General features: G+C 38.2%; 2 protein-coding genes across 11 annotated transcripts in view; one reads left to right on the top strand and one right to left on the bottom strand.

The window, feature by feature from the left end:
• Positions 1 to 11,586, top strand: part of snapc3 (small nuclear RNA activating complex, polypeptide 3) — a 47,618-nt gene extending 36,032 nt beyond the window's left edge. The window contains exon 5 of the mRNA XM_073925861.1: positions 11,434 to 11,586. Within this exon, the coding sequence (XP_073781962.1) occupies positions 11,434 to 11,553 (120 nt within the window). The 3' untranslated portion in view covers positions 11,554 to 11,586. The remainder of the gene's footprint in view (positions 1 to 11,433) is intronic.
• On the bottom strand, positions 7,915 to 24,685 carry chst10 (carbohydrate sulfotransferase 10). 10 transcript variants are annotated; one of them, XM_073941917.1, is made up of 6 exons: positions 24,430 to 24,685; positions 19,793 to 19,917; positions 19,500 to 19,606; positions 19,154 to 19,388; positions 18,882 to 18,987; positions 7,915 to 9,087 (listed from the first exon to the last, which is right to left on the bottom strand). In XM_073941917.1, exons 2-6 carry the CDS (start codon positions 19,887 to 19,889, stop codon positions 8,538 to 8,540), a joined length of 1,095 nt encoding a protein of 364 aa, XP_073798018.1. In that variant the 5' UTR covers positions 19,890 to 19,917; positions 24,430 to 24,685; the 3' UTR covers positions 7,915 to 8,537.
• Positions 24,686 to 24,936: the final 251 nt, after the last annotated feature.

Below are 24,936 nucleotides of genomic sequence, written 5' to 3'. Positions count from 1 at the left end.
AATCACTATTTCAATACAGTAACCGTTAGTGAAAATTTGTGCAACACTGTTTGGATCACTCTCTACAAGTCTTTGCTGATCAATTTCACAAATCAGTCTGTCAGGTGGTCTAACTGGTCTCCCTAAGCGAGTGGTTATGTGGCTTGCGTGTGTGCTAGTGGGCTGATTGCAAATGACAGAAACAGTTCTGTTTTCAGGGACTTTGACACAGCTTGAGGACTCATGCGACTCAGTAACAGGTAAGTTCTTTGTACTTTGAACAGGTTCAAGACTGTGTTGGTCAATTTCAGAACATTCTGAAGTAGTCATTTCAATGTGGACATCAGAAGCTCCACAGTTGGTATCTCTTTCATCATCTTCCTGTGAATCATCCATTCTTAACAACCATTCTGATGTCTTTGAAACAGAATCGGCATTCTCCATCAGAGCAGGATCTAGAGGACTGCCACGAGTAGCGCAAGTGGGATTTGACAAAACAGACTCCTTTTCATCAACATCCCAAGAGAGGAAACTCACTGGAAGCAACTGATTCCTGTGCACAACTTTTTCTCTGCCAGTTTGAGAATCCTTAATCCTGTACACATTTATCTCTGGTCTCACTGACTGCACTTCGTACACAACAGAGTCCCATTTGTCTGCAACCTTCTTCATGCCTTTCAATGCACGATTTGCAAGCAGAACTCTATCTCCCACTACTAAGGGTGCACCTTTGACCTTCCGATTGTAAAGGATGGTATGGCGGTTCTGTTCTCTGAGGCTGTGCTTTCGGGCAATTACAGCAGCTGTGCTCAAGTCTCTCCTCAGTGTGGTGACAAACTCATGATGGCTGACCACTCTGTCATCACAAAGGACATGCTGAAACATAATGTCGATTGGCAGCCTTGGAATACGCCCAAACATGAGATAAAAGGGTGCAAACCCAGTCGTTTCATGTACAGTACAATTGTAGCTGAAGGTTAAAGTCTGGAGAAGTTGCGGCCACTTTGCCTTGGATTCAACTGGAAGTGCTCTTATCATATTGCCCAGAGTTCTATTAAAACGTTCTGCTAAACCATTACCCATTGGGTGGTATGGTGTGCGATTTTTGGATACCAGCCATTTCAAGCAGGCTCCTGATCATTTTGCTTTCAAAATTCGCACCTTGGTCCGAATGTATTCTCTTTGGGAATCCATAAACACAAAAGAAATCATTCCAAAGGCGACGGGCAACTTGCTTCGCAGACTGGTTGTGACACGGGAAGGCGTGTGCCATTTTTGAGAAATGATCTGTCACAACTAAGACATCGACAGCCTTTCCTGAAGTTTGTTCAGCACTCCAAAAGTCAATACAGACAAGTTCCATAGGCTCAGAGGTTCGAATTCGCTCAAGAGGTGCACGAGCATCTGGCTCTGGAGTTTTCCCGACAATACATCTTTGACAGTTCTTTACATATGATTTAATATCCTTACTCATCCCTGACCAAAAGAATCTTTCAGCTGCAAGAGAGAGAGTTCTCGCACACCCCTGGTGACCAGAGGCATCATGAACGCCACGCAGAACGTCAAGTCTCAAGGAAGCAGGTACAACATACTGAAAGACTTTTCTATTCATTAGCCGATCCCTTTTTACTCTGTACAACACATGATTACGAATTTTAAGCTTTTTCCAGTGCTTTAACAAGAATGTCACAGATTTAGGTTCCATTGTCCTTTCTCTCTTTGAGGGACGCCTACTTCTCAGAACATAGTTAATGACTCTTCCAAGTATACTGTCCTGCTCTTGGAGGTTGGAAAGTCTAGAAAGTGGGATTGTTACAGATGGATCTTCAGAAGAAAATTGGGGTAACGTTGGATTGGCTGCTGGTAAAAGACCAACCACATCCCCAGAATATGCACTTAATGCAGCAGAAACTTCATCAGCTCCAAAAGATCCAGAGCAATAGTTGTTCACATCCTGCATTTCATTTTCATTCTGATCGTTGTTGCAAGCTAGCACATTTTGACAGTGGTTGGAAACACGAAAGGCATCTTGCACGGTACCAATAACAACACCATTGACCTCATCCAGAAGAGAAATGTATGGTTCTTTCAACAGACGATGGCTGACACAAGACTTGACAAAGGGCTCTCTACTTAAAGCATCTGCTACAACGTTCTTTGCACCTGGTACATACTTTAGATTGAATTCGTATGCAGCAAGCTTTGCCACCCATCGCTGTTCACACGCATCCAATCTGGGTTTAGTTAGAATGTAGGTCAAAGGGTTATTATCGGACCATGCTGTGAAATGTCTTCCTTTTAGCCAATGGCTAAACTTGTCGCAAATAGCCCACTTTAAAGCCAGGAATTCGAGTCTATGCGCTGGGTAGTTTATCTGGGACTTAGAAAGTGTTTTACTTGCAAAAGCAACTGGACGTGCAATTTTCTCACCAGGTGGCACTTGGGACAACACAGCTCCTATTCCATCAAATGAACCGTCAACAGAGAGAATGAAGGGATGACTGAAATCAGGGTGTGCAAGAGTAACGCTGTGAAGTAGGTCCTGCTTCAAAGTTTCAAAAGCTGTGTTGCATTCACTAGTCCAATCCTCATGTGAAAGCTTAACTACGTTGAGTGACTTCCTCAACCGTCCAGACTTCCTGCGAGCTTTATTTTGAGCCTGATTTGATAGGAGATTAAAAAGAGGTTTTGCTTTAGCAGAACAGTCCTGTATGAAATGCTGATAGTATAAAATCATGCCCAAGAAAGACCTGATTTTCTTTTGAGAAGGAGTTATACCATCTGCTTCCATAAGATCAACAATTTGAATATCACTGATTACTTTCACCTTTTCAGAGTCAGTCTGAACACCATCCTCAGTGACGACGTGTCCCAAGAATTTTACGGACCTTCTGAGGAACTTGCACTTTTTTGGAGCTAGTTTCAAATTGTGCCTAGACAAGCGTGAAAAGACAAGTTCTAGTCTGTCTAGGGCTATATGCTCATTTGGAGCAAAAACCATCAAATCGTCCAAATTACAAAGGAGGCTAGAGAAGTTTTCACCACCGAAAATGGACATCATCATCCTCATGAATGTTGCTGGACTGTTAGTCAGGCCCTGAGGCAAACGGTTATATTCATGGAGGCCAAAAGGAGACGAGAAAGCGGTGTACTTCTTATGTTCTTCAAACAAAGGAACATTATAGAAGCCTGAGGTCAAGTCCATGGTAGAAAAGAAAACATTACCTCCCAGAGCTGCGAGTGCATCCGACTGGTGTGGTAATGGGTGGGCATCCTTTACGGTCTTTGCATTCAGCCACCTGAAATCAGTACAAATACGGAGGTCACCATCCTTTTTCCATACTAAAACCAGTGGAGATGCATATTCACTCTGAGACTTCCTTATAATGCCCTTTAATTCCATTTCACTCAAGACAGTACGCAGCTTATCATAGTAGCAGGGAGCCACACGGCGATAAGGGAGTCTAAATGGCTTTTCGTCGACCAGATGAATTTTGTGGACAAAGTCAGTGGCCTCTCCACAGTCCATTTTACTACGTGAGAATGTTGACTCATATTTCTCAATGAGATTCAGAAGTCTGTCCTTCCACTCATCAGATACTTCACAAGCTTCCAGATGTAGATCTTTCAATCCCAACTTATCCAGCACAGCATTTCTTTCCTCACTGGAATGCACATGGACTATGGGACTCTCAGCAGACTGAACATTGCACTTAATGGACTCGGGTACAGACAACTCTTCAACAGCTATACAAGTGAAAACATCCACGATTTTAGTATTCTTCTTAAGGATGATCACTTTCTCTGTTGGATTAATTATTTTGAATGGCACCCATCTACTGCCCCACATAGGTGTGATGACTCTCCCTATGATAACATTTCTTGGACGGCATTTAGATAGGGTTGGTTCAATGATAACTGTGCTCCCTATAGAAACAGTGGTTGATACAGGAAGCTGAGCCCAAACCAGATGTTCATGATTTGGTTGTAGAGTTATTTTCTCCCTTAACTTTGCTGTGCCCACCTTGTCTGGCATGTCTCCTCCTTTCCAGCGTTCAACATTTGAAAGCAGGGACAGAAACTGGTGACATTCAGCATCGTCAGGGTTAGTTGGGCTGGAAACAAGTCTCCAGTATCCATCTGTTTCCTTCATTTTTTGAATTAGCCATTTGATAGCATTGCTACCCAGAATTAAATCATCAGTTTGGCCTGGGACAACTAAAACTGGAACAACCATTGTACAGGCATAAACTGTAAGTTCAAGTTCATACATTGCTTTTGGGATGACACGTTGTCCGCCACAACCGATAATGACAACATCGTTGGTAGGGAGTTTTTGTAAGTTGGGTTTGTGCTGCAACAGCTGACGTTCAGCAGTTTCGCTCAGTGTACATGCCATGGAACCACTGTCAATCATAGCTTTCAGTTAAAGGTCACTCCATATCGTAGCAGGTGTGTAAAACAGACTATCAATTTTCTGTACTTTGTGCGTGTTCTGATAAATGATAATTTTTCCTGCAGGCTCAACAGAATTAGTAAGATTATATACTGAGACCGGGTCACTCATACAACACTGATTGGGAGGAATGTTTTTATGATCTACACCATCCTCCCCTGAGTGTAGATCTGCTAGTTTCCTGGCCCATGAGATGACAGAGATTTTACTCTCTCAGGACAACCAAGGCGGGAATGGTCAGGTGAGTGACACTGAAAACACAGCTTTTTTTCCCGACAGTGTGTGAGGCCAGAGTGATCAGGACTTAAACAGACAGTGCATGGTAGGTCATTTAAACCTTTTATTCGGGGTAAACTCACATTTGGCTTTGATCGTCGACTTGGCTCATTGCTGTTGGCTTCTTTTAACAGGACTTTTTCCAGTAAATTCATGACTCGCTCTAATGCAGAAACTTCCAAGGAACTGGACTGCTGAACATTAGAGGTAGGTGGAAGTGCTGCTGTTGGGAGTTCCACTTCAGTTCTGTTAACAGGAATTTTAATGGATGCTGTATTTCTGACTGCAGCGACAAGACTGGTTTCAGAGTGATATTCATTAAGAATATTATGAACTTCTTGTACAGTCCATTGATCCATCGTTTTAGATCGAAAAGTTATGGCAAGCTCTTTACAAGGACAATGTCTGATGAACATGCGTGTTACCTCAGTTCCTGGACAATCCAGCACTTTTCCCTGTTCCTTTAGGCGATCAGCAGCAACATCAACTGCACGGTTTAACCTCAACCAGTACTCATAAGCACCCTCATCTGGTCCAGGCAGTGTGGTATAGAAATCTGCCAGCGGTAGAGGAGAGCAGGGAGTAGCTTCAAAATGTTTCCTGAGAATACTAAAAATTGCATCAGGGTTATGCACAATGTTCACATCACTGTTCCTTATTCCAAACTTAACCACATCTCTTGCTTTGCCTCTCAGATGGACCATAATCTCCTCAGCTTGCTGTTCTTTCCTCAGATTGTTCCGCTTAATGTAGTCCCTGACGATATCTATCCACTCATTTAAGTCAACAGTGTCAGACATTTTACCTCTGAAGCTTGGAGGTTCTTTCACATTTCTGGAAAATGACATCTGGCTTTGTAATAAGTCCAGCATTTGTGAGCTCGTATTATCTGTAGTCACATGTTTTGGGGAATCAATCACTGGATGTGTCTCAACTGAATGTGTTTGGTTTAATCTAGTCACTATACTATCAGCAATTTGCTGACCAACTTGACTAATTATGTCAGACATTGCTGCGACTAAATTCTGAGGCTGTGAGTTAGGAAATGGGGTAGATGAAAACACGCCCTGTTGCTCCATTGAAGCATTTGACACATGACTATTAGGTAGGCCCTCACAATCCAACATATCTAAATTTGGTAAATCATTTTCTGTATTTGCATGTGCATCGTGCTGTACATTAGGCTCACTGACCTGTAAAGACTGTGGCACTTTTAACAAACCCCATCCTCTACCTTTACTTCAACATACAGGTGTATGAAAACCATCAATATTGCTCATTGTGAATGACTGATCAAAAATCTTAACCCAAAATTAATAAAAAAAACATTAAAATCCACAAATATGCAGCTGATAAAAAAAAGAAAAATTGTCCTTAATAGTAAAATCTGATAAATGCAGTCACTGAGTGAATAAAATTTCGACTTTTCAAATAAATGATCACAGTTCTTGAGCAAAACAGTCCACCTGACTCCCAATGAAACTTTTAGGTGAATCCTCGGCCGCTTCAGACGCCATGTTGATTGAAGAAACAACGAGTCACGGCACCAATGTGACTCTGTGTTGGCGCTGGGATCCTGAAGAATGCTGCGAGTCAGGTAGGTGTGGTCACTTAAACTTCTTTTATTGTCCTGGGACAAACACAGCACCAAAGATTTAGTTGGTTTGCAGCTCTGGTGATATTAGTGTCAGCAGAGAGGCTTCTCAGAACTGCTGGTACATTACATTTTGTCTAAACTTATACATTGTGATGTATAGTGGTTATAAATGTAAATAAAACATACATGAAAATTAAATAAAACTGCCTCTATTCATCTCTCATCCAAATCACTATTTCAATACAGTAACCGTTAGTGAAAATAAACAGTAAGCTTATGTGACCAATAATCAACACTTTTTTAAGAAAAGGAACGACAGAACAGAATAAATACTCATAAACAGCAAAACACATAATTCTAGCACGTGGAAAATGTAGCATATGTGCTACGGCTAACACAGAACATCACAAAATAGTAATTCAACATACCTGGGACAAACACAGCACCAAAGATTTAGTTGGTTTGCAGCTCTGGTGATATCAGTGTCTTAAAGTGAAATAAACAGTTTAAACGTTTCACAAATGCCTGATAATTAATAACTCATTAACCAGCCATCACCAAAGCAGCTTACCAGCAGAGAGGCTTCTCAGAACTGCTGGTGGATTACGTAGCAACGCCCCCTACTGTGATGGACGCTATTGCAGGTAAAAACCAATGGTAAGTGTTCCCAATTGAACCATGAATTTAACCCTTATTTTAACTCCGTTACATACATATATATACATATACATATATATATACATACATACATACATATATATATATATATATATATATATATATATATATATATATATATATATATATATATATATATATATACAAACTGAGGCAAGTCTTCATTCATTCATTTTCTTTTCAGCTCAGCCCCTTTATTAATTTGGGGTCGCCACAGCTGAATGAACCGCTTATTTATTCAGCATATGTTTCGCACAGTGGATGCCCTTAAAGTAGCAACCCATCCCTGGAAAACATCCATACACACTCAGTCACACACATACAGTACACTACGGACAATTTAGCTTACCCAGTTCATCTATATAATGTCTTTGGCCTGTGGGGGAAACTGGAGCACTCAGAGGAAACACACAAACACGCAAACTCCACACAGAAATGCCAACTGACCCAGCTGAAACTTGAACCAGCGACCTTCTGGCTGTGAGGTGACCATGCTACCCACTGCGCCAACGTGATGGCCTGACGCAAGTCTTATTAACTTAGAAAATAAAGCATTGTAATAATTTTTTTTTGTATCATTTAAAAATAAAGATTCACTCAAAAACATTTTTATCAATTTTGCCATTTAACACTTTCTTAGTTCAATATACTAGAATTTGAGGATCTCAAGAGGATTAATAGCAATTGATTTAAAAACAAATCTACTTAAAATTTAGAACATTCATATATATATATATATATATATATATATATATATATATATATATATATATATATATATCAATCAATCACTAAAGCAATATGATAAGGTTCGTGGTGCTCAAAAAGTTGTAAAATACTCTAAATAGTCACTGAGCATTTGAGATTAGCTTCATTAACTTTTGATAACTTTAAACCCAGTTCAAACCCAGTTCAAATATCAAATCACTTTGTTCCATTTCAGAACAATTCATTAGGCAATACTTCATAACCACACTTTTTTTTTATTGCACTCGAAGTGTTCAGTCAGGGTACCTGGTTTCTTAACTCTTTTATATTGGACATGGGATATTCTTTCATGGCCACAAACTGTAAATATTGAGCACATCTTTTTGAAACAATGTTTACACCTCATAACCCTAACCATAGAAACTTTTGCATTTCACGATAAAGAACATTTCGTTTATTGTTAAAAAAAGGCATCAAAGAAAAAAAAAAGGAAACAGTCCACATTTGACCAATGTCTGAAATGAATTAAATTCGTAAAGTAATATCACAACGGAATCACTATATGGTAAACAGAAAACTTGCACTCTAAAACAAGTGAAAATTTGTCAAATCATACATTTAAAAACAAAATGAAAATATCATCTTTTCTGATGCACTGTTTCAGTTAAGAAGATTATGGTTTAAAGTGCCTTGACAAAGTCACTTTGTCAACATGTAAATAAATTATTGTGTAGTCTCAGATTAGTGTAAAAAAATATATTCCATCCATCCATCATGTAGGTCAAATAGGCACCCTATTTTTAAGTAAGCTATAAACTCCTAAATATTCACAAGAAATCTCCATCAGTTTAGTAAGAAGGCAGGTTTCGGGTAATCAAACAAGCTGAAGTCTCCCTGGTAACGAGCATAAAGGCGGCGAATGTCTCGTTGACTGATTCCAGAAAAGTAGCGTTCCACTTTTGTGCGGTTGTAGCGTGTTATACCTGGTGGGATACTGGGGTAAGACACCAGACCAGCAATTCCAGCAGATTTTAAAATATAAGGAGCGTCAAGCTCCAGAGTTTCATGGTGTCCCACAACATTGTAGGAAATATCACAAGGAGCACAAAGCTCAGCATATGTCAGCCAGTGAATAATGTGGTCACCAAACTGCCTGTCCAAGTGCTGTCGGCCTGTTTTGTCACCCAAGTAACGCACAAAATCCTCAAACCGAAGACCAACACTTTCGCTGTCATCGTGGTGGCTTCTGCGATATTTGCGAACAATGGCTGGGGCAATGTCATGTTTGTACCAGGGTTCAAATCTTGGGTTCTTCACAAACTTGTCCTTGAAAGCAGATATAAGGCGCTCAAATGGGTCTCTGACAATAAAGAACTTGAAATAGGAATTCAACCTGTGAAACAAACACATCAGAATAACATTATGTCATATCAGCCATACAATAAAACTTAATACAGTTATAAGTGAGGATGAACAAAGCAGATAAATCAATGTTTTAACAATACAGTTAATTGAAAACATTTGCTTAAGATTGCAGCTATACAAAGCAGGTGGAGTTGGTGGTTGGATTTTCAATGAATTACTAAATCATTTAGGATATTTAGTCAACTCGTTTTACATGACCTTCAAAGAACCTTTGTGATCCTGTCTCCATGTTATTATAAGCCCCCCTGTTTATTTTTCTCCCCAATGTCTTTAACAGAAAATATTTTTTTCAACATAGTTGTAAAGATGATAGTTTTAATAACTCCTTTCTAATTACTGATTTATTTTATCTTTGTCATGATGACAGTAAATAATATGTTACTAGATATTTTTCAAGAAACTTCTATAGAGCTTTAAGTTACATTTAAAGGCTTAACTAGGTTAATTAGGTTAAAGTTCAAAAGGAGACTAATAAGTCTGACTTCAACTGTATATTAATTGTTGCTAGACAACAATTAATTTTTGTAATCACGATTTATTGCATGGTTTTCTGTGAAAAAATGTGATTATTTGATTTGTTATGCATAAAAAACGAATGCTTTTTAAAAAGACGCAGTAAGCATTTTATTTTCAAAAGTATAGAGTAAGTGTATGAACAAGAACAAAACATATTCCCATAGCATTTTGGCAGTTACAATATTTTAAATCTCAACTTTAATGGCATAGTCAAATTGAATTTACAACCAAAGGTATTTGCCACTACCAGAGCATAAAAGGTTACCAAATTTGTAATAGAAATTAAGTTAAGTTCAGATTTTAGAGGCTTGATAACAGACCCTTTTTCCCATTTCCGGGTCTCTCAGAAAAACTCCACTATGGTGTTATCAAGACTTTCAAAAAAAGGAAAAAATTGTGTGAGACTGATATCAAATTTACTCTCAGCCCCATAGAAGCTGCATTAGAAACACCTTGTATAAGAGGTAATTCTTTTTTTTTGTAATTTCACGCAAAGATAACATAATATATTAATAAATGCATATAAATGTTCATACATTTTTTTATTATTTAAACATTAAAAACGTTCAAGGATTTAATATTATGATGACCGTTAAATGTGTCAGGCGACAGGCTTGTGAAGAGGGTCTACAACAGGACAGTTGCAAGCAACATCAACTTAGCATTCAGAAATGTATTTTGTAACCAGTAAAAACAAAAACTTTTCATTTTATCAGGAAACTACATAAATGGTCCATTCTGTAGCAGCTGCCACTGTTAGGAGTGAGGTAAAGTGTTTGAAAACAACGAATTTTAATCTGTGAAGTACATGCTTGTACTCAATTTTCTTTGAATAATAAACAACTAACATCTTAAGAAATAGAAATAAAACAAAATCAACTCAGCATTTATGTATTCCTCTCCACCAAGCGAGTTGCTAAAAAAACACTAGATTCTTTATTTAGTTGAAAATGTAAATGAACTCCCCAAAGGAGTCTGCTGAGCCCTAAAGTTACTTCATTCACTGTTTACTGTATTCGAGTGATGACTTGAAGTACTTTGCTGATTTGGAAACTCTGCTTCAGTAGTGACAAAGCTTTGATTTTGACAACTTCACCATTTACTGAAAATTTCCATTTAAGAGCTTGCTACTTTTATCCATATTATTGTACCAATCCAGTTCATGTGAGAGCTAGTGATGGGTCATTCTTGAATGATTCGTTGATTTTGAACAAATCTTTTATTTGAATCGAGAAAAACAAGTCCTGCATACACACATTGTCCAGGCGTAGGAGAAGGTTAGTTCATTTTTGAGTTCTCTATCAAGTGTTATCAAAAATTTGATAGGTTCATTTCTTGAGTTATCATTTTCTTTTTTTTGAGTCATCTCTTTATATACAGAAGCAACGGCAGTCTTAGTCCTTCCCGAAATGCTCTCATTGGTTGGGAAGTGTGAGAATTATGTTACCCATGCCAATACTAATCAATTATCCAACCTCTTGTGACCTATGGCTTCCCAGTATGTGTATTTAAAGCCAATGAACAACGAAGTTTCAAAATATTATCGATAAAATAATTGATGCCATTGATTAATTAATTTATGCATGAACTGCATAATAACGCATTAAACTGTCCAGCATTAATGGTCATCAGTGCCACTCTGGAAAACGAAGAACACCTGCACACCCTAGGTCCAGGCTGATCAGCGCCAGCTGCAGCTAATCAACCACAAGCTACAGAAGTCTTACAAACTCAGCCAGAGTGGGAGACACATCTCTATGAGACAGAGCACTAACGCCTTCACTTTTTCCTCTTTCAGACAGCAGCTAATGACCGATCAGCCATCCTGGAGCACTATACTGACAGCCTGCACCTAAAGGAAAAGAGAACAACACACAGCGGTGCACCACCCTTAATCGCACTTGTTTGTCACAATTAAAAATAAATCCACCCTCTGGGACCTACACTTTAATCCTACTTGTTGTGTGATTCTTTTCCCATTTACACTGATGGAGAATGCAGGCAAAAGAGTGAAGAATCACTGATGCACAGACCCCTTAATTATTTTTTTTTTTTAGGCAAACATTCCCGTTGTTTCAACATAGACCAACTTCTCCAGTGGCTCACCAAAGTTAGCCTTTGCCAGTAGCCAGCACCTGGCCACTCGACAGGAGCAGACAGAGCAGGAGCTCTTGGGCCCATGCATAGCTGCCACTCAACGCTTTTTGCTGCCAGACCCCCAAGTACGCGCCACTCAGATCCTACCAAAATTGACCCCCATAACGTCATCGACTCCTATATAAAGGTGTTTGAGACCACCGTCACAATGTAGGGGTGGCATGTCAATGACTGGGCACAGGCTTTGGCCCCCTGCCAACGGGTGAGGCACTGTGAAACTGATTGCTCTGTGGAAGCGAAGTGGGAAACTCTGGCCCATCTGGGACTATCACCAACATGTGCAGGTCAACAATTTTTTGACTGGGTGTATAAACCCCACCTGCCAGCTCATGCCCAAGCAGCTAATCTAGCTCGGCTCACGCAATACTGTGTTTTTCGAGGGGCACCCAACAGCCAGCCAGGTAGCAGAGCGAGTGGTCATGAACAGACTGATCCGGGCTCTCCCTCGGTCACATCGTCGACAAGTGGGGATGAGAAACCTGTCGACCACCTTGGAGCTTGTCGAGGCCATTGAGCTGGTGGATACAACCCTAAACAGGGAAGGAGGGCAGCGAGCACTGCCTTTCCACAGAGGGTGGTCCAGGAGCAACACGCATCGGAGGCAGGCTGGTGGCTTACTTTCCACAGAAGGAGCCAATGCCCATGGGGATTTTGATGCCCCCTTCCTGAACCTGGCTGTCAGGTAGTATTGTCCACTGGGAGCTGCCTGAGAGAGAGCCCCTGAAGCAGATGTTAAAATTAATGGCAAGCCATTTTGCCCTCCTGGACCCTGGAAGTGCAATTAGTCAGGTACAGGGTGAATCAGTGCACCCCTGGCTGGATCAAAAATCTCCTTGCCATTCACCTGTGTCCACTGGGGACACCTGAAAAGTTCCAGCTGGCAGTGTGACCATTTCCAACATCTCGACACATGACCAGTAGAAGTTGGGAGTGGTAAAAGACTTACCAGTGCACGTGCTGCATGGTAGAGACTGGCCTGAGTTTGATCGCTGCTAGCCACCACTGCCCTGCCTGCCAGCTCCAGAGGGAGCCCCCGTCGACGGACGCAGAGTCGAAGACCCCATCAGAGGCCTGTTCTTTTGGTCCCGGACTGCAGGAGAGACGGTGAGTCCTCTTCTCAAAATTCTAACCTGTTCTATGTGTTCCAAAAGGTCAAGGGAGGGTGCTCATTTGCAAAAGAACAACACGGGTACATCAGGCTGAAATACTACCGGACCCAAGCCTGAGTTCTGCCAATCCTGTTTCACCCCTCCCCCGGTCTACTCATCCAGTTACCCACCACTGAGGTGCACTTTGAGCGTTTTGAGATGGATCTATGCCTATGTCTGCCCAGGGACATGAGCACATCCTGGTGATTGACTACCCAAAAAGCCCCCGCCAATGTCATTGTTTAGGAGCTTTTCCTGCTCTCTCTGCATCCCACCAGAGATCCGGACCGATCAGGGTACTCTCTTCATGTCCAGGCTAATGGCAGATCTTTGCAGGTTGCTGAGAGTGAAGCAGTTGAGGACTACAGTCTACCACCCACAGATGAATGGCTTGGTCGAGTGCTTCAACAAACCTGTTAAACAGATGCTGAGGTTGATTGCCACAAAGGACAAGCGCAATTGGGACCTCATGTTGCCCTATGCCTTTTTTAGCGTCCATGAAGTCCCACAGGCCTTAACTGGTTTCACCCCATTTGAGCTCCTCTGTGGCCGACAACCCAGGGGCCTTTTGGATGTGGCAAAGGAGGCCTGGGAGCAGCAGCCTGCAGCCCATACTTCTGTTGTGGAGCATGTGAAACAAATTAGGCAGAAAATCACAACAGGCACAACAACACCACTATAAACAAAAGCTCAACCATGGTAATTCCTTCCAGGAGACGTAAGGTTCGTCCCAAATCAAACAAACTTACGGACTGTTCTACGCCATTTTGTAGTATAAAGTGTAAGTGGTACATTCACACCATAAACTGTACAATATATGGACGTAGTATCCGTGATGTCACCCATAGGTTTCTGAACACAGCAAAAAAAGCTACAAGTAGGCGCGGCCAACCATCACCATTTTGTTCTCGTGTCATCGCACCTACGGCGGGATACCAAACAAGGGCAAAGAGGCAGAGTGAGCGGAGCTACAGACACCTGCAGGCATTTTGCTTGGACCTGGCTTAGACAGACTTTCCTTTGGGTGAACGCTTAATCCTTTATTACATGCGACTCGTTTGTGTTCTGACCACATGTGCTTGGCTGTACACTATATCAATAAAGTGTTTAGACTTTTAAAAACACTGTTGTAACACATTGAGCCACTAAACATTGTTCTTATGACGTTTTTCTACAGGAGGAAAACGCAAATTACTTTCAAACACTAGTGCTAAGTCTATATAGTCTGTGTTAGTAGATGCAAGACTATTGATGAAATCCAGGCCTAAAACTGTGTGACAACACTTCAGATTAGGGTTGCACGATACATCGTTTCAGCATCGAAATCCCGATGTGATTATCACGGATGCGCACATCGCAGGAGGTGCGATGCAAAGCAAAAAAAAAAAAAAAAAATATATATATATATATATATATATATATATATTTATATATATATATATATATATATATATATATATATATATATATATATATTTATATATAAATATATATATATATATATATATATATATATATATATATATATATTTATATATAAATATATATATATATATATATATATATATATATATATATATATATATATATATATATATATATATATATATGGGTGGAGCCGAACCCGAATACGGTATTCGGATAAGCACGAATAGCGTGTTTTTACGAATACTTATTTAGAACAAATACTAGAAAAAAGGTTACTGACGCAGGCTGCTGCTCCACACAGCAACAGAGAAGGCTTGGCAGAGCGAAAAATACTGCATTACTATTTTTGTTAAATAATTTTTTTTTCATCATACTAAAATAACACGTGACAGAAGTTCACTTAAAAGTGACACTCCCGTCATTCCTACTACTTTCAGAATATAAATTTTGATATTTTACCATATGAAAATGCAATGCAGTTATGAAAATTGTGAAATTAAAGCAATAGTGCAGAGTAGGGTTGTATATATATATATATATATATGGGTGGAGCCGAACCCGAATACGGTATTCGGATAAGCACGAATAGCGTGTTTTTTCGAATACTTATTTAGAACAAATACTAGAAAAAAGGTTACTGACGCAGGCTGCTGCTCCACACAGCAACAGAGAAGGCTTGGCAGAGCAAATACTGCATTACTATTTTTGTTAAATAATTTTTTTTTCATCATACTAAAATAACACGTGACAGAAGTTCACTTAAAAGTGACACTCCCGTCATTCCTACTACTTTCAGAACATAAATTTTGATATTTTACCATATGAAAATGCAATGCAGTTATGAAAATTGTGAAATTAAAGCAATAGTGCAGAGTAGGGTTGTAACGGTATGAATTTTTTACGGTATGATAATCGTCTAAAACAATACCACGGTTTGACGGTTTCGCGGTATACGGTATGTTACAAATGTTACAAAATCATAGAACATTGAAGCAAATTTGACTTTTTCCAAATAATATATTTTCAGTTGCTATAAACAACACCACTTACAATGAACAAATAAAAAAATAAGAAAATAATAAATAATGTGTCAAAGTCTGAATAAAGTCCAAATAAACATGGTGCAAATCCTCAGTAAAAAAATAGATATAAATATTTACTATACTATAAATAGTTACATAACGAAACTAGATTCAATATGGAACATCCTTAGGTTTTATGTGCCAGCATGGATATGGTTGTCTGTGGATATGGATTTGGATATGGTTGTCTGCAATGCAGACAAACAGCTGCACCTTCATTTGCGTCTTTTGAAAACAGCAAGAGCAGCAGTTCGTCTTTGCTGTGTCACTGTTTTGTCATGTTTCTGTGCTGCTGTGCATGCAAAAGTACTTAGTATGAGAATTATTTCATGCAAAACTTTTTTTTTGCGTTTTATTTAACCGCGCATAAATGTATGCCTATCTTTCATTCCTTGTTGTTCAAAAAGCTCATTGTTGGTCCACAAACAAAAGCGAAACCTATGCTTATTAGTTGAGAGATAGCGAGTTTGAACCAATCTGGGCATGGAGGAGGGACAATGCATCAATGTATCATGTCTGGTTTGTCCGGAGACACAGTGACGAGCGTTTCTTTGTCAAATCAGCGTTGTCAAATTTTGATGACGTAACCGCACTGATTCCAGAGCCTCTGAAAGTCTGCGAATGTTATGTGATACAGCACTGGAAAGTTGAGATTCTCTTCTTTATGTCAATCTTTGAATTGTATGAATCAGATCAGCGGATCAAAAGTTATTAAACATTTAAGAGCAATACTTATTTTTAGCCGCGGGCGGCTGTCTCGGTCTTTAAGGGTTAAAACCGTTGATATGCAATTGTTCATGGTATGATAATCGTGCACGTTCAAATCGTGGTAGACCGTCATACCGGTACATTGTTACAACCCTAGTGCAGAGATCTAGTCCCCGCGTCTGGTCAGGGTGCACCTGTAACCTTTAAAAACGCAGATGCGGAGGCGCACTTACCTCACACACAAAAGAACTGGGCATTCAATTCATGTTTTAGTTAAATAATTATTTAAATACAGCTCTCTTGATCTCTAAAGGGGAAAAAAAACGCAAAAGAAATTTGTCGTTAAATTAATTTTAGCAAAGACGCAACTGCCTGTCCTTTTCACATTCATTTTTCAGTTAGGGATTAGGTCTATTAGAGTAACCTAATAAAAATGTTTTTGTTGGACACTGTAGTCTACACATTAATCAATATTATAATTTATTATATACATTATTATTAAAACTAAACTATACAATTGATAAAACAAAACCCTTTTTAATGTTTGCTTTCATTTTGACACCGCTAACAATTGTAATAAGAAACATCACATTTTGCAGAAGCAGTCTCAAGTTAAAGATACCTTATGAGTTTAAAGATGATCAGCCTGCCAAGTCAAGTTTACAGTGTCATAAATGAAATAGGTAGCATGAGTAAAGAGGATTTGTCCAGCACACAACCTCTTATGCCGAGTTCAGACTGCATGATTTTTAAAGTAGTCGTGTCACAGATGTTTTCACACTGCATGATTATCTGAGCTAGCGTTTCGTCGCTGCTTTGTTTACACTGCAAGATGGATCGGCCACAGGGACATTCACATTGCATGACTTTACTATAGGAAGAATCGCCGACAACTTAGTCCAAACTACGTCTCACAGCCAAAAACACGTAGTATATCTTTTGTTATTAACTACATAATGAGAAAGAAGCCTTTAATGGGGTATAACATGTACATGTTTGCTCGCCTGGGTTTAAAGGGAACTAGCCATTTCTCCTCAAAGTTGATAATAAACTAATTTCTTTCTGTATGAAATGTCAAACAGACACGGTTGCTCCTGAGTCCTGTCAAATCTCCACTAGTTTTCCTCCGTTTCGTGGGTCCAAATAAACCGAAAAAGAGCGCTTTTAACTTCTCCCCCAGCCTCCCGCTGGCCTGCAGCAGGTATACAGACACGCACGCACAAGTGAAAGCTGCTCTCTCATTGGCTGTAGGCGATGGCTGATGTTATTTTCAGTCAAAACTCAATTCACACGGCATGATTTGAATCGCCGACAGCTCCAAATATTTAGCATGCCAAATATCTCACAGGCATCGCCGACTCATCGGCGATTCTCTCAGATCGCGTCTTTGAAAGTTCATACTGTATGATTGTCACTCACGTACACGAGCAGTGATTCGCCTGGGATTTCAGGCATTTGTCTGCGATTTCTCAAAACCTGTCGGCGAGCTAAAATCCGGGCTAAAATCACGCAGTCTGAACTAGGCATTATATGCGCTGCAGGTAGGCTGAATGATAATCTTTAAAAATATATATGCAATACAAAACTTTAAACATTTATGTTTTTTTTAAATAAAAAGAAAAGAAATCAGGAGAGTAAAATATAATTTAAACCACTGGTCTGGCGCAGATACTTCATTGTTTGTAGCGAGAAGAAGAAGAAAAAAAGCAGATGAAAACCTGGCTGGGGAGACGGCGATAACATGAATTATCTGTTCTTCAGAAAAGATCACGACATTGTGAGGCGTTTATCATACAACGCAAGTCGTGTTATAATCATTAATATTAACTAATATTAATTCTCTCTCTAGACTTTGAAAGATTAAGCTCTTGCATTTTTTTTTTTTATTGTATCCTTTGCGCAAGTTATTTATCTATCTATTTTTTTAATGTGGTGAGAACATTATTTACTGGCAAACATGTTCCTAGATCTCGTACATCAACAAATAAAGTAGCCTACCCAAGTTAATTTACCTTTTATGTAAAAATTAAGGAATAACTTAATTAAATATTAATAAATAAAACATCCGTATAAGTGTACGCGTTTATTTTTGAACTTTCGTTAATAAAGCAACACAAAACTGTTTATAACTATTGTAGTTAAATATTAAATAACTTTAACTGCTTGAAACCGTATAATAATAACAATTAAACGTTACATTTTACTTAACAAATAGCGTAAATGGCACTTTACTAATCAGTGTAATAATAATATAAATATTAATAATTATAAGTAAAAAGAAAATATTAACCTAGTAACAATATAAGTCAGATGTTTAAAAAAACAGCGTAGGTTCTCTTCACCTTTTGTATTTTGTTTTAAATTCTTTGCCAGAAAAACTAACATGTTGACTTTGTCCGGTTTAATTGAAGAATGGGGTTATAATGTTTCCAGCAATACACTGTCAGACGGTGTGCTTGTAGGGAAAATGCATAGACAGGCTACTTTTTCACAACCATGCAAGAGAGAGTTTCTTGCTTCTGTTCCACCGCCCGCATTTCTCACAACGCAGGTTTCTCTACTCTGCAGAGCGTTCTTAACTAGATACCAAATACTGGCCAGCCAATCAATCTACTAAGTAAATGATTAATAAAATGATTTTTAAAAAATGCGGATAAGGTGCATTTATTTGACAAAAAACTAGTCTTCACATAATTGTTTATGTTAAGTGAACTAATATGAACCTTTGATGGATTTCTGTGTCAGTCATAGAAGACAGGCGAGGTAAGCCATTTCTTTCATGGTCATGAACTAGGTTCTCTGGTATAGCTTCAACCTTGGAGAACTTTCCTGAAAAACAAACACAAAAAAACAGCATGTTTTACATTTAAGAAAGACACACAATTTGCCATAATTCATCTTATTTGAGGTATAATGGAAAAAAGTTTTTATTAAGCTGTAAAATTTATCAAATGTTATTTTCATTCATTTTACTTTTTACATGAACACGTCTTACCATTAAGGACAATGAGAACCTTTTTCCATTGTGTGTTTCCAACTTTGGGTGTCTGACAGAAGAGTATCTTGTGCTTGTCACAAACAAAAATGCGGTCCAAGACAAACTTGCGCACAGTTGTGTGAGTAAGGTTCCAAATAGATGAATTGCTGCAAACTGTTGACAACTGCTCCAAACGCTTCTCGTTCACTAAGTGCCAGTCTATGGGTTCCACCACAGAGGGACTAACTGAAGACTAATAAGCAAAACCATTAATATAAATGACACAAAAAACATTCATGTAAAACTAAAAACAATTCAAGTTGCTTTAGATAAAGCAAAAATATAAACCAACAAACTGTCTCACCAATATATATGGCTGTGATGCTCCCTTTTCCGGCCACACAACTGAAGGAAGTTTTGTAGTAACAGATGACAAAGTCCAAACAAATATCTCTGACCTCCCTGCATAGTCTAAAAATGAATCAAAGGGAAACATTGGGAGTGCCTTAATGCCATTTATATGTCAAAATTGTTAATGTTGAAGTTGTAATTTGTAATTTGTAATGAAGTTACAAATTAGAATAGTAGAATAACCATAAAACACATTTAATTGCGCATATCTTAAAATTTTTTGCTCAGGATATTTAAACATACCACCTGGTGTTCTGAAGCTGAAGTTGATGAACTTGCTGACAAACATAAGAATAAGTAGCACCCAGCCACAAGCACCAACCAGCAACCAATGACGGCGCATCGTTGGCAAACAAACTGGCTGACAAATCCTAAAAAAAAATAAATAAATAAATAAAATAGAAATAAAAATTGGAGTTTGGAAATTAGTTAAGAGATGTTTATTAATTTTACTGTGCATTCCAGAAAAGTAGCTAAAGGATGTGATAAGAGATGACATGGTTTATGTGTTTTCCCCACACCATTTGGTGTAGCACTGAGGAAATAATTATTAAAACAGAGGCCAGACACACATTCCAGCAAGAATACAGCAAACTGTTGAATTCGTTCAACAATCGAGTAACTTAAAAAAAATGTAATTAGCACATTTAACTTCTCTGTTTAATGCAGAATAAAGAACAAATTAGTTTGGTCTTATTTTTAAAAAAAAAGAGAGACACTTGACAGTAGGCTTAAGTGGTAATACAGTAATATGGTATAACGCGGGATCTAAAAATAGCAACGATGTCACTTTCAATACTGTTAAACCGTCATAAAAACAATTCACTTAAATAGGAGACAAGTATTAAATAATAAATATTATTTATTTAATGGCTAAAAATGAATATGCATGATTGTCATAACAGGACCATGTGGAGGAGAGAGAGATAGAGGTGAGGTAGGATGGCGAGTCGCGCACCAAGTAACCTGCAGTTTGGCAGTATTTCCTTCTCGTTCATACAAAACCAGGAGACGTGGTAAATACGAGAGGTCTACATTCCCGCTGCTGTAGCCCGGGAGCCATGGGATCCGACCAGATTTCTTGCACTGCGAGAATAAATTTACGAATAAAGCGCGGGAGCGGTCGGTAAATTTGACCGGTGGTGTAATTTGAAAGGGAGCAGGAGCATGGGCGCGGTCTAACAATATCGCTCCTGAGCAAGCGAGCACAAGCGCATATATATGGATGCTGTTTACATGTGTGTGAATGAGAGATGCTGTGTGTCGCTCTGTGTGTGTGTGTGTATGTGTGCGCAGAGATGGCAAAAGTACACAAATCCTTTACTTAAGAAGACGTAACGATACTCATGTTTAAAATTACTTTGGTAAAAATAAAACTTTTGTACTCAAGTAAAAGTAAAGTAGCGCCTCAAAAATGTACAAAAGTAAAAAAGTCCAAAGACATGAGGTATAGATGAATAATAGGGAGTAATTGGCAGTAGTGTATAAGTGTGTGTGTGTGTGTGAATGTGTGTATGGGTATTTCCCAGTACTGGTTTGCAGCTGGAAGGATATCCGCTGTCTAAGACATATGCTGGAATAATTGGTGGTTCATTCTGCTATGGTGACCCCTGATACATCAGAGACCAAGCTGAAGGATAGCGAGTGAGGATAGGCTGATGCAAACTCACAGCATTCAGCATGTAGTTTTTCAGCTGTTAGATAAAAAAAAATATCAGCTGCCGTTCATGTTGATTCACTCTACAAAATATTCTAGAATAATTCAATAAATTGTCTTACATTTTACACTGAATTCCGTCTAAAATATATTGCATGTTTTTTCTTTTGCTAAATTAAATTCTTATCAATTTTGACTGCAAAGTGCAAACTTTTTTTTTTTGCATTAGGCTAAAGCTGCTTATTTCTTCAAAGAGCAGGTCTTATACATAACCCATTATTTTAGTGTTTTTGTACTTTCAGGTGTTGTGGTTATTTTATTTAATGAATAAACATTAAATCTGTAACAGTTTTTCTCTGGTGCAATTCTCAGATCAGAATTGAAATTCTCAAAACTCCCTGTTCAATCTTCACATCATCGTGTCACTTCCTGTACATCAGGAAAGCAGTTTCTCAATATGAACAAGTTGCAAATGCTTCCATGCAAATGATTATGTGCAATTCTCTGATGCTTCCTACATTATCAATTGCTGATGTAATGTTGATCAAACTATTATTTTGGCCTCTGTTGAATCTTTTCCCTCCCCACAACATTTAATTGTTCGTTCATGGCATTTCCTTACATGAAAAATGGCTGAACAAGTTGTCATATATTTTGTCATAATGCATTTTTATACATTTCCATTAGAATTTTTTTCCTAAATCACTTTACAATTTGTCAATTTCTCCCAGGTAAATCTTGACTTTTTTAATGAAGGTCTAAAAGAAGGTTGTCCTATGTTCACATTTTTACTTTGTTTTTTTCTTTGTGTTATGCAGTGCTGTATTTTCCTATTCTGTATCACAATGACATGATCTGGCAACAAATTAATGTACAAACAGCCAAACAAAATATTGCCATAGTTTAGATCAGAACAGCCCTCCAGAGTACACTAATATTGACAACATGATAATATTGAACACAATGATAGAAGAACTTGCCATTCTGAAGCCACTGACATGTACATTGAAACAGAAAATTTGTTTTGAGAGCTGAACTAATTGAGCAGGAGAGCTTTTGCAGGTAACCTGTGGTGTTTTGCTAATTATATGCGTTGTTTTGAGAAATACACTTATGCTCACTGTTTTGCAAATTTCACTTCTGATCTAAAAAAATGTGGCAAAGTGACTGAGAAAAACTGTAATACATTTATTCTATGCTAAAAGCAACATATACAGGCATGACTACAACCTATAAAACATGTACATGATCATTTTTCATGTGATAAATTCAGGATATTTTGCATTATATTTTTATTCATAAATTAACCAGTATAGTTACTTTTGTTGTAAAATATTTGTTAAAATTATTAATTTAAGACAGCAGTTTAGGCCTATGTAAAATCATGTGGTCAAAAGGCAAAAAACTGAAAAACAGCATAAATTCTGTATTAGGAAATATGAACTTATCAGAAATAAAGGAAATTAACTATATTACTCTTGTTCTTTCTGTGGAACTTCAGATTCTGTTGCTCACTTCTTTGGGATCATTAATTTTTTTTTTGATCTGATGTAAAGACTCTAATTGTCCAAAAGATTTGTTTTTCTTTAAGCTATAGACATGTATTACATTAAAGAAAAGCAATTCCTTAATTCGGGTTAATAATATGCTAAGTTTTTTTTTTTCGGGATAATATGCAAAGTTTTTTATATACCTGTGTAAATATAAAAAAATGAAACCAAATTTTGTATTTTTTAAACAGGAAATGGATCTGTACCTACCCTTTCAGAGACTCATAAAACAAAGCATAATATTTTCCATAAATTTTTATTATTTTATTCGTGTGCCCCTCTCTTTTTTATTGTCTTTTTTGTCACTATCTTTCTCTTTGCCATTGTAAAACTTCTTTAAAATTGTTCTCTTTTCGTGCGATATATTTACATTGTATTATACTTATTCTACTGTATTTTTTTATTGTAATCGCCTGTTATTGCAATAATAATAAATAACATTATAAGGTAAATTAATACATTCAGATGTCGTGCAGAACAGACTATTTATTCAAGGCCAAAAGACGTGACGTGATATCAATTTCCGTTTTGGATAAATTTTCAACCATGACGGGACGTGTAGGGGACGCCTTTTTACCGGTCATCGGACGTTGATTGTTTGCTGGGTACAAAACTGTTAAAACCACGCTAAGCAGTAGCGAGTCAATGTTATTGCTTTTCTTACAGTTTTTATAATTAGAAGATAAACGTTTAAAATGCGGTAATGGCCCACCTTTCACTGCTCGCCTGTAACTTACATATTGCAAACAGTCCAGTCCAAACCTTTTCATTGAAAATATTCTATAATCTTCTCTTGTCGGAGCTCCCAAAGTAACTTCGGGATCTGTAATCCGCTCAACGTTAATGTTAGTTGCATCCGTAATCAGTTCTTAGTACCTTTCTCTGTGATACGTACAGAATCGATACACATAACTGCGCTGCTGTTCTTCTTTTTGTTTTGCATTCAGCATCCAACGAAAAGGTGCATTACCGCCACCTACTGCGGTGGATTGTTGGTTTGAGTCAACCATAGATATATACAAGAGATATCGCATAGGGACCCTGAGCATGCGACAATAGCGCCGCCACATAGGTACAGTGCTCCCAGGACAAATGTCATTCAACCGCACTCAAGACAGTGTTATTACGTGAAGATGCAGGACTTTAGCACTGTCTACGGGTGTAGTAACGAGCAAACAAAGAAAACAAAGCACAAAGGCAGAACATTTCATAGGTAATAATAAGTTTTTTTGCGATTTTTGTATGTTCTGAACTTTTGTGCTAATCAGGTAACGTTAACGTTATATCTGATACAGTCACTTACTGCACTCACCATACGACAAAGCAGTTCCAAATCGCACTAAACACTCGGCTTATGCTAGTTTTGTTTAATAAAATCAGCAAACAATGCAAAAGAAATATGACAACGAGATGCTGCGCTGCCAGAAACTTGTATTATTGTCGGCTAACGTTAGTGAAAGAGTCGTTCGGGGGATTCATTCACAAACGAATCGCTCCCTCCGTCAGTATGAGAAGTGAAAGCGGGAGAGGAGGTGTGTTTCAGGACACGGATTAGATTAAATTTATCAAAGACAAGCTTTTTTTGTCAAGAATGCCAGTGCGGTTTCTGATACATCAATGTAGAAAAATGGTGTAAAATTATAATTTTCGTAATTAAAAAAATAATAATTACATACTAACATCCAGGAAAACTCCCGATCATAGATATAAGTGTATATATATCTCCGGCTTTGGATGGCCACAGTCCTCCACTGTACCTTGGTCCCGCATTCATTTCAAAGGAGCGCTACCCTGTAGCAAGATGGCGGCGCTATTGACGCATTCCGTCCACTAGACAACAATAGGCCAGGCGACATCTAATGTATATATCTATGGGAGTCAACAACCTACTTCTTCCTTGATGTTTAACGGCGGTCGGCATCCAACGTCAATGGTACATTACCGCCTTCTGTACTGGAGTGCAGACCGAATTTGCACAGAGATAACTACTGTTCCCTATTACTTCATACTCCCCATCACCACCATTGCCTCTTTTTTATTTATTTTATTTACTTATTTATTTACTTATTTAATATTATGTGCATACATATATACATACACACAGGTACACACACACACACACACACACACACACACAACAGCCTACAGACATTCATATACTTTTCATACCATAACTATACAAT

The sequence above is a fragment of the Danio rerio genome, chromosome 1 (genome assembly GCF_049306965.1).
Source record: "Danio rerio strain Tuebingen ecotype United States chromosome 1, GRCz12tu, whole genome shotgun sequence".
Lineage (NCBI taxonomy): Eukaryota > Metazoa > Chordata > Actinopteri > Cypriniformes > Danionidae > Danio > Danio rerio.
This window is presented reverse-complemented; position numbering and strand designations above follow the sequence as displayed.

Excerpts from the sequence above, each read along its gene's own strand:
- chst10 (XM_073941686.1), bottom strand. Across the intron at positions 19,389-19,499 it reads CATCACAGCCATATATATTG|TCTTCAGTTAGTCCCTCTGT; the intron begins GTGAGACAGTTT and ends TTTGCTTATTAG. Across the intron at positions 18,988-19,153 it reads GGTTCTCATTGTCCTTAATG|GAAAGTTCTCCAAGGTTGAA; the intron begins GTAAGACGTGTT and ends TTTGTTTTTCAG.